This window comes from Podarcis erhardii, assembly GCF_964252035.2.
Source record: "Podarcis erhardii genome assembly, chromosome: 1".
NCBI classification, from domain to species: Eukaryota; Metazoa; Chordata; class Lepidosauria; order Squamata; family Lacertidae; genus Podarcis; species Podarcis erhardii.
Window position 1 is genome coordinate 49,509,491 of NC_138497.1, and position 16,763 is coordinate 49,526,253.

At 38.8% G+C, this 16,763-nt stretch overlaps 1 protein-coding gene and 1 long non-coding RNA gene across 6 annotated transcripts in view; one reads left to right on the forward strand and one right to left on the reverse strand.

The window, feature by feature from the left end:
* LOC309338994 overlaps nt 1–16,763 on the forward strand; it is a 17,570-nt gene continuing 807 nt past the window's right edge. The window contains exons 1-2 of one of the 2 annotated variants that reach the window (XR_014155132.1): nt 1–266; nt 2,114–2,181. This is a non-coding gene — a long non-coding RNA (uncharacterized lncRNA). The remainder of the gene's footprint in view (nt 267–2,113; nt 2,182–16,763) is intronic. The other variant, XR_014155133.1, reaches the window with a different exon arrangement.
* Nucleotides 8,340–16,763, reverse strand: part of GARIN2 (golgi associated RAB2 interactor family member 2) — a 20,358-nt gene continuing 11,934 nt past the window's right edge. For 2 of the 4 annotated variants that reach the window (XM_081856405.1, XM_081856404.1), the window contains 5 exons: nt 15,552–15,807; nt 14,874–15,133; nt 12,805–12,851; nt 8,935–8,993; nt 8,340–8,544 (listed from right to left, as the gene is read on the reverse strand). In XM_081856405.1, the coding sequence (XP_081712531.1) occupies nt 8,935–8,993; nt 12,805–12,851; nt 14,874–15,133; nt 15,552–15,807 (622 nt within the window). In that variant the 3' untranslated portion in view covers nt 8,340–8,544. The remainder of the gene's footprint in view (nt 8,545–8,934; nt 8,994–12,804; nt 12,852–14,873; nt 15,134–15,551; nt 15,808–16,763) is intronic. The other 2 variants (XM_081856407.1, XM_081856406.1) reach the window with 2 other exon arrangements.

The following is a 16,763-nucleotide window of genomic DNA, read 5'->3' on the forward strand; positions in this document are numbered from 1 at the left end:
CCGAGTGTTCTCCAGACGTCACGGTAGCTGTGCGCGAGCGAGTTTCTTCTCGCGCTCCCTCACGCGCAGCTACCTCGCGCGAATTCCTCCCCCCAGCTCCGCGTCTCCTGATCACCTCCAACCGCAGTTTGCCAGAACCGTCGAAAATACCTTTGACCGTGTGAGGCGGGTGGTCTTGAGAACTCTTGAGGAGAAGGAAGGCGGGGTTGGCGCTGCCCCTGCCCACTCCGCTTATAACATCCTCTCTGTAGGTAGAAATGGAGCAGGTGAAGTTTCTCAACCCTGGGTTAAGTTTCTCTCACGCGTTTACGTGGCGGGCCGCGTTCAGATGATTATAAACCATTTTGTGAACAATAAGCAGGCCTTTAGTTAATTAATTAAGTTAAATGTAAATGCAAGGTAACTTATAATTAACAAAAGGTGTTAGCTCATTTGTAAAAAGCCAAAGACCACATGTTGGCCTTTTTATTTAACAAAACTCGCTTGGTGGTGTACATAAAACAATTTACACAAAGCAGCTCCAAAATAACAACACCACCAACAACAATAATTTATTATTTATATCCCGCCCATCTGGGCGGCTCCCAATCAAGTGTTAAAAACAATACAGCATTAAATATTAAAAACTTCCCTAAATAAAACGTTTCATTTATCAATAAAATATGATTAAAAACACTTCAAAAGCTAATTAAAATCAACAATATGCTAAAAATTTTAAGATATCAATCAAATCAAAAGTTAAGAATGGAGTGGAAGTATTTCAAAGATATGTCAAAATATTCTAAAAATGATATGCTAATAGGCTTAGAATAAAAAATGTAAGCAATAACAAAACCAATAAGGAAAGAAGGAAAAATCAGAATTACAGAAATAATTTATTATAGAAGGCAAAGAAAAAAAGGTAGAAAGAAATATAAAGAAGTCGAATTGCTGTGGAGGGAAGTAGAGGGTGGGTGGTGGGTTTTATAATTAAGCGTATAATTATGCAGCTGTTGTAATTTAGATGCTATATTTTATGTGAGGGAATCATTGGGAATTTAGGTCATTATGTATATATGTTAAGTTTCAATAAAGATCTTGGGGGGGGGAACTACCCTCAGACTATTCAAGGGGAACCGCCCCCCCCAATATGCTAAAAACAGACTAAAACACATGTAAGTTCTACATGTCTGAATAGGCCTGCCTAAACAAAAATATTTTAAGCAGGTATCAAAAAGTATAATAAAGGTGCCTGTCTGATACTGATAGGGAGTTCCAAAGTCTTGGTGCTTTTCCTTTGAGAATTTCTTTCACAATAATAAGCATGCACCAGAGCCAAACAGCAGTTAAAATACATTTGTGCCATCATCTTACTAGCCCATGAACAAAATTTGCCCTTAACATTTCCTTCTCACTTTATGTTGCATAAACCCACTCCACTAACATAAGAGTGTTGGCTGGGGGCGGCAAGCAGATATACCTGGCCTTTGTCACCTGAAATGTATATTTTAATACCACAGAGTAGTTTACAATACAAAAACACAGCAGGAAAGTGAAGAGGGGATTGTGAATCAACTAAAAGGAAAGTGGGAACCAGTAGATTCCCCCTGAAGAATGGGCTGTTTGGCTGAACATTTGATTACACTTGGAAATAAGGTCCCCTGTAAATATTCCCAAATAAATTGATTATAAGGACTATTCTGCACCCCCTTGGAGCTGAATTGGCCCTGTATTCCTTCTGAATGCTTAAGCCGGGAAGCAGAGTGATCGTGCCTGTTATGAAAAGGTCCAAAGTTAATACAGTGGTACCTCAGGTTAAGAACTTAATTCGTTCTGGAGGTCCATTCTTAACCTGAAACTGTTCTTAACCCGAAGCACCACTTTAGCTAATGGGGCCCCCCGCTGCTGCCGGAGCACAATTTCTGTTCTCATCCTGAAGCAAAGTTATTAACCCGAGGTACTATTTCTGGGTTAGCTGAGTCTGTAACCTGAAGCGTATGTAACCCGTGGTACCACTGTAATAACACCTGCCTCTTCCTGAGTGCTGTCCCTTTGAGGTGTACCTCCTCTCAGGGAATTGCATCAGGCATCAGTTCAGATTTCTTTTAAAACTAAGCTACATTCTTATTTCCAGAAGTAACATCCCCATGTGAAATGCTCACCTATTAATACTTGGAGATAACACTCAAAACATAACTATTGGTAAGTAACCTCTATTTCTTTCTTGAAATAAAGCAATAGAAAAAGTAACCTGAACTGAAATATTTGAACCTTGGACTTTTTCTAGAAATAATACAATAAAACAATGAGATTGATCTGATGCAATCTCTAATTTCACATTGGAGTATATCCTGGGGTGGTTAGAAAGTAAATTATTGTGCACAGCAGAAGCACTGGCAAAATTCTAGTACACCACCTAATGTGTATTGAGTGCTGGAATTCTTGCAAAGAACTTTGGACTAGGTGACTTTAATGTAGGAAGGCATTTTTATGTTCTTAAGCAAGACTGCAGTGCAAGTTCTTAGATCATTAAGACATAACTTAAGAGATGCCAAGTATGCACTCTTGCTTTGCATATTTAACAGGTAGTGGTGTTCTTTGAGAATCATAGGTTGAATAGAAAGGGTAAACAATGCAGAGCTGAAATATTTGGAAACTTGTTAGACTAAAAATTATATAAAAATGAAACAGATAGGTAGCAAAATAAGTACCCAAATAGTAAGTGTCTTATCTTACAACCAGTTAATAGTTCAGCAATCCAAAGTGACTTTTATATTGCTATTTTTAGTGCTGCTATTTTTGGATACTAACCTGTTGAATATTTATGTTACTCTGTGATGTCTTAGGGTATTTAGTAAAAGCAGATCAGGTGTCAGTTGCATGTTTTATATTACATTTTAAAGCAATTTCTACTATCAGGCTGGAAAGTTTCCTCCTCTAGGGGGAAAACACAATTAAGGAAAACATTTGGTTTTTAAGATCCTTCAGATATGTAACTCAAAAGTTTATATGTGCAAATAAATAGGAATGTGGAATTATAAAAAAAACAAAAACCCCTGGGCCACGATGTCACACTTTAGGATGTGTGGACATAATTTTACTGTTAATGTGGAATTCCTTTTAAGATGCAGTATGGTGTTGTACAAGGCCATAATCAGTAACAATATTCAAATGGATGAACCATGAGCTCAGCTGAATATTTGTTTGATGCTACTGTTGCCGGTCCCATTGTCCAATAAACAAGTCCCTCTTCAGCTTTATAATCAGTTTCTCTCTTTGAAAGTAGGAACAGCTATGAAGGCAGCAGAACATATGGTTCTGAGCATACCCGTTGCCCCACTGAAGCATATTATTGCACACCATCTCAATTTCAGAGCAGTACAAATTACTGTACTGGAGTTCTAGGCATTCAATGGGGGTTTCTGTTTCCTTTTGGAAATGAGGCACAGTGGAGACTTGTATTTATAATATGTGGCTTATTTACACATATATACAACCTGTACCTGCAATGAAGGGGTTCACAACATCATCACCCCAAAAGGGTCTTGCTTCTTTCTTAGTCATAGCCTTGGATTCAAACAGAAATCAAACATGTTCTGACCCTCCCCTCAGCTTTCCAGCTTGCTGCTTTCCTTCTAAGTGAAGTTATTGCTTCCTAACATCTCTGTTCTAAACTCTGGCTTTATTTGTTGAGGGAGAGGGGCCCACACATTTGCTGTCTCACACTGAGCCCTCAATCCTTTGTTCTCCTAATGGCCCAGGCAATTACCTTATCAGGAAGCTAGCCTGGCTTATTTTTGAAACACCTGCTGGACCTTGGGTTTCAGTAGGCTTGATTAGATTTCAACACATATTGGATCTGGGGATTTATAATAATAATATAATAATTTATAATAATATTATTTGCGCAGCTCCATTTTCAGTTACCTTTTTATTGGTAAGAATTCTCAGAAGATAACCATGTTAGTTTGCTATGGCAAAAACAACAATGAAGAGCCATGTGGTACAGTAAGTCAAGTCCCAAGCAAGGTGGAGAGTTTAAAGGTTTTTCCACACCATGTACTGTATGCTTGGGATTACCCAGTGTGAAAAACTCTTTTAAGTCGTTGCTTTGCTTGCCGAGCAAGGCTTGCTCACAACACTGGCTTTGGGATACTCTCACCAGATTTTGCGGTACAATCAGAGTTCCCTTGAGATCTTGTGTGAGCATCCCTAGCCCTCTAGAGCCAACATTGTGAGTGGGCTTTGCCTCTCAAGCAAGGCTGAGAGCTTAAAACCCCTTTTTGTACAGGGTAACCCAAGTTGACCTGGGACTCATCTACACATTTTAAAAATGAGTTTAAAAATGATTATGATAATCCTATAGCCATATGACATTCTTCTAAAATGTCAGTACAGTGGTACCTCAGTTTTCGAACTTAATCTGTTCCTGAAGTCTGTTCTTAAACCAAATCCGTTCTTAAACTGAGGTGCGCTTTCCCTAATGAGGCCTCCCGCTCCGGTGCCCTCCCACCGTTCAGCTTCTGCTCGTAGACCAAGGTAAAGTTCACAAACCGGAACACTACTTCCAGTTTTGCGGGGTTTGTAAACCGAATAGTTCGTAAACAGGACTGTCCGTAAACCGAGGTACTACTGTAATGCGTTATTGAAACGTGACACCAGAGGGTGCTGCAGAACCCACTCCCCATCAAATAAGAGGGAGCCAGGGATGTTCTTGTGAGGACTTGTGGGATAATCCAAGTTCTTGTGAGCTCTCAAGAGCTAGTGCTATGAATGGGCCTTCCCCATCAATCAAGGCTGAGAGCTTAAAAGCTTTTTTATGCTGGGTAACCCAGACCCACCTCAAAAGAGATTCTAAGTTCTTGGCCTTGCCTGCAGAGAAAGCCCTGTTTAGTGCACAGGCTTTGGGAGTGCTGGGGATGCTCTCTCTCACTCCTCCGCACCTGCTAGCCATGGGGCCACTCAGAGGATTTGGAATATATGCAACTTACACACATATGCATAACTTTTGGAATCAAACCCCCATGTAAGATGAGGGATTATTGTACTTTAAAGACTGGAAAATTTATCATAGCACAAGCTTTCATAGACTAGAGTCTACTTCTTTAGATGCATGAAGCATCATCCTAAGTTGAAGGGATGGATATGTATATAGAAGTATATTGGTTTAAATAGATATAAATGAAAAGATGAAGTACAGAAGTTAGCATAATATGAAATGCAAAAAATGCAAACTGTGACAATTATTGTGAAGCTGAAATATATGTAAAATAACTACAAAAACTTTTCACAAATCTTGTGTTGATAACAATTTTTTTTGGCACAGGTAAGCTAATAAATACATATAGTGAGAGAAATGATATTACAGTATAATGATTCCAGACACAGGTGATAGAATTTAACTTTATGATAAATTTTAATTCAGTAGTTACATATTGGAGAGTTACTTTGAATTTCCTGTGTTCACAATTGGCTACTTTAAGGTCAGTTGCTGATTTTCTTTGGAGCCTGTCAGCTTTGGACCATATTTCATAAATGCTTATGCCATTATAGATCTGCTGGAGTTAAAGGTACAACAAAACTTACTGTACAAACTTTTTCAATTTATCATTAAATAAACAAGGCAATGTTCAATGCTCACATTTTTTATAATTCTCTTAATTATGACAAAATAAGAATAATATCTGCACAAAAACTTAGTTGATAGACTACAGGACAAAGTGTTTGATAATGTTGCCCTCCAGAGGAGGAATGAGATACCACAGGAAGAAAAGTGAGAAGAGGAAACAATTTCCAGGCATTCTCTAATGGCAATCATGGTATTTCACAATTAATGAAGTAAGTAGTGGAGAGAGTCTATTCTTTCTAATGGGCCTATACTCAGTCCAATTGTTAATAATTTATTTGGCACTTTTGCAGTCCTGTCCTGTTAATGTTTACTCAGAAATTGTCTGCATTGGGGCTCAGGATCTTCACAAACTTGGCGGAGTTTCAGGCCTGATGAACATAGCAGCTCATGCCCTATAGGTCCTACTCCATGAAATCTGTTACCAAGACTAAAAATGTCTGCCTCCCCACAACCATCTATGTCTCCTCCTCTCCAGGGCTTCTTGCAGGCAATCAGAGATCATGTGCAGCCTGTCTTTGCTCTTCCTGTTTGATACATTTCCTGGTTCTGGGAGTCAGGGGGGAGAGGAGCTTGTCACAGCAGGAGAGGGGACACCTGTGACTCTTCACTAGCTTGATTCATCTCTGCCTCTCGACTTCCCCCCTCCCACTCACCTACTTCAGCTTCTGACCCTGATTCTTGACTTCTCTCTGCCACAGGCTCTCCCCACTCTCTAAGTCTTGCTACCCCTTTGGCTTTCAACACTTCCTCTTCCCAGTCTTCTCCCTCTTCATTGTCCCACCACCACTCCCCGGGCTCTGAGCCTTCTTCCCTTGGTGGTTCCCCAGCTGGGGATTCATCTGTGTCCAACCAGTCAATGACAAGTGGATAGACATCTTTCTATGTCTGCCTATATACATAAAAATGTAAAGCTGTCATCACTCTGCAGTTTGCAGTCTTCCACAGTATGTTCACATAATGTGTTACACTCCTAATACCGTGTGTTGTCTTTAACACGCAGTTCCAGAATCAGTGAAGTGGTTTAGAACAGGTATTTTATTAACAAGCAAACACCCATGTAGGAACAATATTCACCAACTGATCTTAACCTTCTCTAATAGAAGAAGCTAAGTGACAGGTTTGATCCAAGTGACAGGCTTCCTCCCAAAAGTGGAAATGTGTTGACTCATTGGCCCCTTTCAACATGGGCATTACATGAAGGGGGATCACACACAGTATGGGATTGTGACACCACACCTCTGGTCCCCCTTCTGCAGTACTACATAAGAACATGAGAGCGTGCTGGATCAGGCCAGTGATTCATCTAGTCTAGCATCCTGTTCTCACGGTGGCCAACCAGATGCCTGTGGGAAGCCTGCAAGTAGGACCTGAGTGCAACAACACTCTTTCCTTCTGTGTTTTCCAGCAACTGGTATACAGAGGCATATTGACTCCTTTGACAGTGAGGGCTAAACATTGCCATGGTGGCTAGTAGCCATTGATAGTCTTATCCTCCATTAATTTGTCTAATCCTTTTTAAAAGTCATCCAAGTTGGTGGCCATCACTACCTCCAGTGGAAGCAAATTCCATAGTTTATATATGCACTGTGTGAAGTTATTTTGTTTGTCCTGAATCTTCCTACATGTAACTTCATGGGATGTCCCTAAGTTCCAGTGTTATGATGGAGAGAGAAAAATGTTTCTCCATCCACTTTCTCCATTCATGCATAATTTTATACATGTCTATCATGTCACTTCTTACTCGCCTTTTCTTTATACTAAAATGCCCCAGATGTTGTAACCTTGCTGCATAGAGTTGTTCCATCCCTTTGATCATTTTGGTTACCTTTTGTTGAACCTTCCCAACTCTACAATATACTTTTTGAAGTGAGGTGACTAGGACTGTATGCAGCCATGCCATAGATTTGTATAGTAGCTTTATTATATTCGTAGTTTTATTTTCAATTCCTTATTTTCAATTTCATCCTTGGCATGGAGTTTGACTTTTTAACAGCTGCTGCACATTGGGTCAACATTGTTATTGAACCATTCACCATGACCCCAAAGTATTGTTCCTGGACAGCCACTGCCAGTTCAGACTGCATGAGCATAGATGTGAAATCAATATTTTTACCCCAACATGTATCACTTTACACTGAATTGCATGTGCCATTTTACTGCCAATTTACTCAGTTTGGGGTGGTCTTTTTTTAGTTCTTCACAGTTCATTTTTACATTAATGACCCAGAAAAATATAGTATCAACATTACTGGCCTCATCACTGGTGTCTACATGTGAAGCATGGAATAAGGGAAAGGTTATGTATGTAGACCTCTTCATGTGTAGGCTTTCTCTGAGTTCTGGATTCCTGATTGTACAGGCCTAACAGCAATGCCTAATGTGGATCCTGGGGATGTGTCCAGGTACATTACCTTTCTAATGTGATTCTCCTTCTTGTGACAACATAAGTGTGAAGGGACTATTGCATGTTCTCAAAACTAGTTGCCAATCTTTTCCTCTCTTTCACATGGTCTGAGTGCATTGCGAACTCGTATAGATTATGACATTATATGCATCACTATAGCATATTGCAAGTTTATTTGATAAGCAAAAGAACTTAAGATATACCTACATCAAATTTCCTGTAATATAAGTGTTTTAAAAAGAAAATTACAATTCTGAACCGTCAGTGGAGAGTCATGTTGCTAATGTTTGGTGAAATACTCAGCAAAAGAAGAAATATGCACTACTGTTTTAACCATGTTTATTTTTATTATATTAGAATGGAACAATTCTACAGTTTCTAGATTTCTAATCCCCATCTTGAACATGTTGTTCTCTTCTTTTGCTCAGTGTCTTCAGTTTGTTTGCTTCCTTTTCGTATCAGATGTACAGAGATCCATTTTTAATGCTAGTTGTAAAAAACTACCTTGGCTTACTGACATTCTTTAGGATCCCTGTAAAGAAACAGGAGGAACATGAGGAAAATGCAGCCTAGGAAAGCAGATAAGAGAGTGTGTGAGAAAAAGAGAGAGAGGAAGGAAGCAGAACACAGAGAGCTGTCATATTTCTTTGTCAGATTCAGAGTGCTGTCATGTGTCTCAGCTGCTTGACGTAATATGAAAATAGTAATTTGAAATATAATAATGTGAATTACATGAAGCATCACATGAAAATTAGATCTTACTGAAAAGTTGTGAACACAGCTGAAAAATACACAGCTTATGAGTGTGCATGCAGGGTGGTGGCGGCAGAATATCCTTTTTGGGGAATAGTATAGTGGGAAATGGAAAAGAAATGAGGAAAAGGTGTGGCGGTAAGACGAAACAAAAAAATGGCAAGATTACCTAGAATAGAAGGGGGAAAGAAAGGTTAATCAGAAGTGGGGCAGTTATACTAGAAACAGCTAAAGAGTGCAGAAAAAGCAACAGTGTGAAAAGAGAGAGAGAAAATGAGGGAAGAGTCAGTTTTTGACAGTTTATAGATGTGTAATGAAAAAACGCACAAAACACGCATCAACATTTTGTTTTCCTTTCTCTCTACCAGAAACTTTGTTCAAGTAACCAGAAAGTGACTGTGAATTCAGGGTAATGACTCAAGAACTCAAGTTTGACTTATTTTTTGCTTTTGATGCTGGTGCTATTTTTCAGACAATGAACTGGCTAAATTGCAATTCTGGTGCTGATGACTTGGTACAATATTTTATATAATACAGCTTACTCTGCAAGCAAAGGTAACATTTCAGTCTGCCACTGCAAATCCTTCCTCTTCCAATCTGAGATTGAATAACGTTTTCTGCACCCCTCTATACTCTTGCACATGTGGTTAGATTTATTCTTTGTTGGAATGCTCATAGTGGGACTATATATTCTCCATTTTGAGCAAGAGAGAAAATGATACATAATTTCCTGGCTTTTCTAGTAATCATGGTATCTGGAACTATACATATAGTTTACACTAGGGGAAATGCCTGTACTATCTTTTTATTTCCACAGGAGGCACATATAATTATGGTTACATAATGTAGAACTTAAATTCCATTTAAGTTAATTGCATAGTTTGTATGCCTACAGGCTTACAATAAAAAAATAAATAAATGAATTGATTTCTAAAAGGCCGTAATGCCCTCATTCTTCAACTTAACACCGAGCATGTTGCACAAAAATGTTACTGTTGCATGATGAAATTTAAACTACTCTTGTTATGTTAAGCTAAGAAAATGGGCATATGACACTGCACACTTTCATCAGTTTATTGTTCCACATTCTGACCTTTACATTGGCATGTAATGAAATACTGTTAGTGCCTTTCAAACATTTTGGAGAGGTTCTGCACAGTCACTGAATTGTGTGTTTGTGAGGGTAGATTACAGCAGCAAAGCATGCTCCCCCCTTTGTACAGTAAGTGTTCTCCAGGTGTCTGAAAGGGGGCTTTGAAGTACAGGACTATGGGCTTAGATTGTTATTGCTATGCTCAGGGAAAGAAGAAACAAAAAGAAATTCACAAGATGCTATAAGATTCAACAATTCTTCATTGGCTCTTTGAATTGAGTTTATATTGGCCATGATGACTTACAGTGAACAGCTTGACATTCAGACTTTCATTTCTATCCATTGGTTGTGTTACCTTTTTAACTGAAGCTTTTCTCAAACCCTCTTTGATTTTTTTGTGGTTTGTTTCCAGTTATAAGTGAGTGCTCATAAGGATGCAATACATTGAATAATGGCAAAGAAACAAAAAATTACACCACCCATATCGCATCAAATTTCCCCCACATGTGAAGCTTAGATTCAGTCTCTCCATTACATACAAGTAATGGACACTGTTAAAGCTGAGAGCACTGAATTGAGCGGATGCTCATCAAATTTGCAGATGACACCAAACTGGAAGTGGTTGCTAATTGTTCCAAAATTTAAGAAGGATGTTGACAAGCTGGAACGTGTGCAGAGTGGGGCAACCAAGACGATCAGGGGTCTGGAAACAGCCTTACGAGGAGCCCTTGAAAGAGTTGGGTATATTTAGCTTGGAAAAAGAGACTGAGAGGAGATATGATTGCCATCTTCAAATATCTTAAGGACTGTCACATCGAAGAGGGAACATGCTTGTTTTCTCCTGCTCTGGAGGGTAGGACTCGAACCAAAGGCTTCAAGTTACTAGAAAGGAGATTTCTGCTAAACATTCAGAAAAAACTTTCTGACAGTAAGAGCTGTTTGACAATAGAACAAACTCCCACAAGAGGTGGTGGACTCTCCTTACTTGGAGGTTTTTAAGCAGATGTTGGATGGTCATCTGTCATGGATGCTTTAGCTAAGATTCCTGCATTGCAAGGGGTTGGACTAGATGATTCTATGATCACCTTTTGGAAGTGTGTATGTACACATAAGTTTTCATGCATAAGAGATAACATGATCCACATGCAGAAGACTATTTCTGCAGGCAAATCACCCTCTCTAGATTTAGGTGACAGGCTGTAAAATACTTTGTTGATGAGAAACAAGTAGTGTCACAGGTAGGCAGATAATTAAAGTTCTTCAGGATGTCTGATCAAAGCTGATGTGAATTAGGTAGTAAAAGATTATTAAATTAAAAATATAATCTACTGAATACTAAATATGATTCACAGATAAATATTGATTTCATAAACTACTCAAATGCCATATCTGTATTTCTGAAAATATATATCACAAACATTTGGTGGGGGAAGAACGCCTGTGCCCATCCCTGCTCTGCTGGCCCAGCTTCTGCTCATTAATTGCATGGAGTTGAAATGCAGTATGCATAGTCATCCAATAAACCAAGTATTTACTGTACTGTCCAAATGTGTGCTGGTCTAGATTGCACAAACTGGACTTAGAACATTGAACTTTATGCTTCATTCCCCATTTAAATGTTGCTTCCAAAATCAGCACAATTCCATTCCTTCATCATGCATAGATGCTACACACTTTCAGATATAGATGCACAGAACAGCACATAAGTAGATGCCTGAGATATCTATATGCCTATCAGGAAATTAAAAGCTAGCTTTGTATAATGTTTTATGGCACTTGTTATGATTGCAGTGTCACAGGTATCAGAGTAAAGCACAGAATCCATAGATTTGTAAACAGATGGTAGTTTTGGCTGATGAAGTCTGATGAAATCAATAAAAGAAAAAGAAACATTGAAGTAAATGCAGTCTTTCAAACCTCTGAAGCTATTTTGGAAGTTTTGACTTCAGTTGACTGAACTGGCTTAGCTGCTGAGCTGTTATGGAATATTTGTAAACATCCTCACTGCTCAGCAGTTAAACCACATGCACACCAGATCTCGGGAAAGATAGCAAAAAATTGTTCATGTGAGTAAATGATGTGCATGATGTATCTTTGTGTATATGTATGAGCACTACATGAATGCTGTAAATCTGTCTAAGTGAAGGAGAGAATGAAGGAGAAATTGCATACAGAGAAAGTATTACTGCACAAAACTCTTCTGTAAATGGTTATGGGTCTCCACATGTCATTGCCCTAATGCTGGACACACAGCAGAGAATGTTGTACGTGTAAATATATTTTTGTGTGGCTGAATTCCAAAGGGTAATGACTGTTTAACTCACAGAGACAACATAGGTGTTGTTTTTATTAGTTGCCTTTGATTGGACTTAACCGTCCAGGGGTCTTTTACCTTTACCTTTTACCTTTGTTTTTATTTTTATTTATTATTAATTTTTGTTCCTCACCTTTCAGAAACCTGTTCCAAGGTGGCTTGTAATGAAATATAAAAATACAGTGAAACAAAAAGATCAAAGCATAATAATAAAACAACAAAACCAAGAAGCAGAAAAGAGAACAGCATAAAAAAACAGGCACTGGAGATAAACAAAAATGCCTGGGAAAATAAAAAGATATTTGCCAAGCACCAGAATGACATTAAACTAAGCAGCAAATGAGAGTGTTCTATAGTTGGGAGAACACAATAACAAAGGTCATTTTTCTATTCACCACCTGCCGCAGCTGTGACAGCAGCTCCCAAAAAACACACCTCAGAAGATGGGGAATTCCCATGTTGCATAACCCAGAAAAGATGAAATACCACTAAGCTGAATAGACAGACCATTCGCCAGTGGCACCTCCCATTTATTGGGATAATATTTCAGTTTATGGCTCCCATATGGAAAAATATAACTATAATAGCTATGAGGGCAGAATGGGAAAAATCATTTCAAATGTCATTCATACCTGCAGTCTGCAGTCTTTTCCCCGTAATAGAAAAAAAATCTTGTCCCCTGAAATCAGTAAAGATAATAATAATGATACTTCAATTGAAAGCAATAATATTGAAATGAGTTTCTATTTCAGGGCTGTACACATCTAAGCAAATAGTTTCCCACCTCCATGCTTACTGAATAAAGCATGACTTTTTCCAGAGATGAAGCAGTGAGTGGGAGGGGAGGGCTTTGCTTTTTGCCATCATAACCTTTAGTTCTGTTTTTGAACTGTGAAAACTGGCAAATTACTCCCAATTAGCTACATATAGTTGTGCTGCCTTTGCTAAAATATGTGGGAATGTAAATATCACAGATCTGTAGTTCTTCAGCTTTTCAGATCCATGGCCCATTTTGATAAATCCATGTGGACATTTTATGACACAGTTAATAGCTTCAACCACACAGTCATCTAGTCCCAAATGCCAATAGCAATCATTCTATTTTACAGAGGGGGAAATGAGCCCATTAATTGAAGAAAGGAGCCACAATGACCAGAAAGTACATTCACTTTTAAAATGGCTTTTCCCCATTAGCTACATTAGCTACATTTGGAAGTGGTACATTAGACACTAAAAGGTGATTTTAGCATCACTTTTGAAAATGACTATTCAATCTGTGAAAAGGTTGGGAGTTAGACTTGGGTCTTACAACTCCTATATAGCATTGATTGGATCACATCAGTTCTCAACATATCAAGTGCCCATCAAGTGCCTTTTGTTAATGATTCTCCCCCACTCCACTCACTGCCAAACAGTGATTAAAGATAATATTTTAAAGAACACAAAGATTATTAAGTCTGTATGACCTAGTACATTATTGTAGGTTTCTGTTCTATGGAAATAACTGACTTGTAATGTTAAAAGCTCTCTGCTCAAAAATTATCAGTGACCCTGGTAATATTTTTGTGCAGAAGCTCACCATAATTTGAGACTTGCTACACTTGGTTTTGATTATCTGTGTTTTGGTATCTTGCTCTAAACAAGGCTATGTCCATCTTGGGTCTAAAACAGATCCTACATTCTGAAAAAGGAGCTTCCTATGAAGCTGAACTTTTTGTATGTTATAATGAATTCCTAAATAAATCCTCAAGTTGATTAGATTAGTTTGACAGCAATGACAAACTGAGCTTTTAGTGTCATTGGTCCAGTCCTGTGGAACACCCTGTCAATAGAAGTTCAGCGGGTGTATTCTGTGCTAACTTTAAAATGCCTGCTGAAAACTTTTCTATTCAACCAGGCCTATGCAGGCAATTAAAAGTACGGTACATCCCCCACAGCAGTCTCTTGTTTTTATTTTTTTACTTTTAACTTGCTTTTAACCTTTTAATGATTTTATTGTCTGTTTTTATGTTTTTATATTGTTGCATAAATATTTTTATAAAGAAGGAAATAATAAAGAGCTTGAAAGGCTGTGTTACTGAGCAGACAAACATGATGTAACACAAAATAAAATTGGAATAGATGCTGGAAGATTGTGTTATGGGTTAGTGGGGGAACAGGGATTCTTCCAGATCCCTGGATGCCAGATTTCCACCTCTAGTTTCTTGGGTGCTGGGGTTTAATCAGAGCTGACAGGCTGAGCTTGACATTAAACCATCTACAATACAAAAGACCCTACAGGAAACTGAGGGGGAGGTTGCCAGGTCAACGTGGGTGTGATATGAGTCAGAAAAAAACTTGTCCTTTTATACAGTTTTTTTTGGTAAAGTGTTCTAAGAACAAGAATGGGGAAGTAAGGAGTACTCCGAGTGGTGCTGGCTGGAGGACACCAGGGGCTATGACTGGCTGCTGCTTTGGACCTAAGCTCACTGAATCTATCAGAGGAGCCATGAGGTACACTCTTGGGGCATAATGTTCTGTACCCCCTCCAGTGAAGGCTGTAGCTGTAAATATGTGTAAAATAAAGACACTAGTCTCCACCGCACCTCAATTTTCCAGCAACCCTGGGTGAGCACCTGGAACCCCCTGGAATCTTGCTGTCGCTTGGCAGAGATTGTGGGTGGCGTGTAACAATAGATAATGATTATGATGGATCACATACCTAGATTTACTTCTTGAGATAGTCCTCTTCATTAATTCTTGACTATACTTCAGTTTTTCTGAGTTTGCAGCACTGGGATTTTTCATGCAGCTTTCAGAAGAAACTGTGGCCTGGCTATGGCTCTTAGGAAATTCTTCAATAGGACCTATTATACCAGAAATGGTGACTCGTTTCGAAGGCATTTTCTTGATTATTTCTGGTTTTATTATTGGCTCTTCGCTGGTTTGTGGTTTTGTGGGAGTTTCTGCTTGATTGTATCCCTTTGGGAGCAACAAAGACAAGAGGGAGTATAGCATATGTTAAAAGCTCAGTACAGAATCAGTCGCACTCACATTCTTTGAGCTTGCCATGGAGAAGTATGTTCAAAGTGACGACAGTGATTAACTGACACACACTCAAAACAGTCTGAAACAATTAAGTGAAAAAGAAACCCAGTATATATCACCCTTCATCCAAAGATCACAGCATAAAAATACAAAATGAAAACACAAAATACATATCTAGGACTACATTATGCAGGATGGGTTTCTTGGCATTCGGCAAACCAACAGGAGCTTGCTCATACAGGTTTTTAAAAACTACACTTTACAAAAAAAATTACCATTTTATGTGCTCAAGGTCCTCTCCACCTTTTTTTCAACAATCTTAAGCTACGGTATATACCCAAATAGTACTCACTTGTAGTGCCTTGCTTGTTGTGGCTCTGTTTTCCTCCTGAGTCTTAAAATCTTTATATAGGGTATTGACTGAAGAAGTTTTATATTTAGATTTCAGTAGACTGATGAGCCGCACCCACTGTCGGAAGAGCTGGGGCTGTTTCTGTAGTGGCTCACAGAGTTCTAGGTAGTAGGCACGGCCACTCACCAGCTTCAGTTTGATGCGTCTTTTCTTAGCATTGTGAACAGTAACGTCTACAAACTTCAAGGGTAAGAACCTACAAGAAAATGATTGTGTGAATTCCTACTAGCTGTACTTCACTGAATCACTACATAAAGTGAGAGGAAAATGGGATCCAAGAGAGTAGGGAACTGACTGAAATAAATGGAGGCATATTTCAAGAAGGCCGCTGTGCACTGTCAGTTTGGGTTACATGTAGGCAACAGAAAATAAAGGCACATAGTGTATCCACTGTGTTTTTTTATCATAGAAAAACTTACTTATGTGCATATGACAGCAATAAGTCACATGGCATTCTTTTTCAATCCACCCTGATCTCCCAACTGCCTGCACTGCTGGTAAAGAGAACTTTGGCCTAATTGTGCAGTCCACAAAGAAGGATCAGCTAATGTCACTAGAAAAACCTGTCCAATTATGTACCTTTTCAAGGTAGCCCTCTTTTTTGCACAATGGGCTAACTAAGAATACGGAATTCCATACATGCACCTACTAAAACTGTCATTTGTGGGAGAAATTCCCACCATTTATTGTGTTACCTGTTACTTGTGTTACCTGTTACTCTTGTTGAAGGCTTTAGCGGAAAAGTTACTCATAAATATTCAGAATAGGTAATTTATTTAACTATAAAATGGCCAAGAAATTACCGTAAATATGCACAATAATGCCCGCATTGGTAAGACATAGCGGGTATTTCATTCTACAGTGGTGAAGGCGGAGCATTCTTTGAAATCTGGAAGATTTGTCCAAAATAAAATTCTATGGCCTGGGACTACCTTGCTTTTACAGTTCTTAAGCAAGCTGCTCTGGGATCCTTTTCATTTGAAGAATGGGATAGCAATGCTTAAAAATATATAGTTCCTGCTTCTTGATCTCTTGTTGCCTTTTGATACCATCAACCATGATTTCCTCCTGGACTGGCTCCAGGGAATGGGATTTGTGGGCATTGCATTACAATGGTTCCAACCCTGCCTTCAGGACTGACTCCAGTCTTAT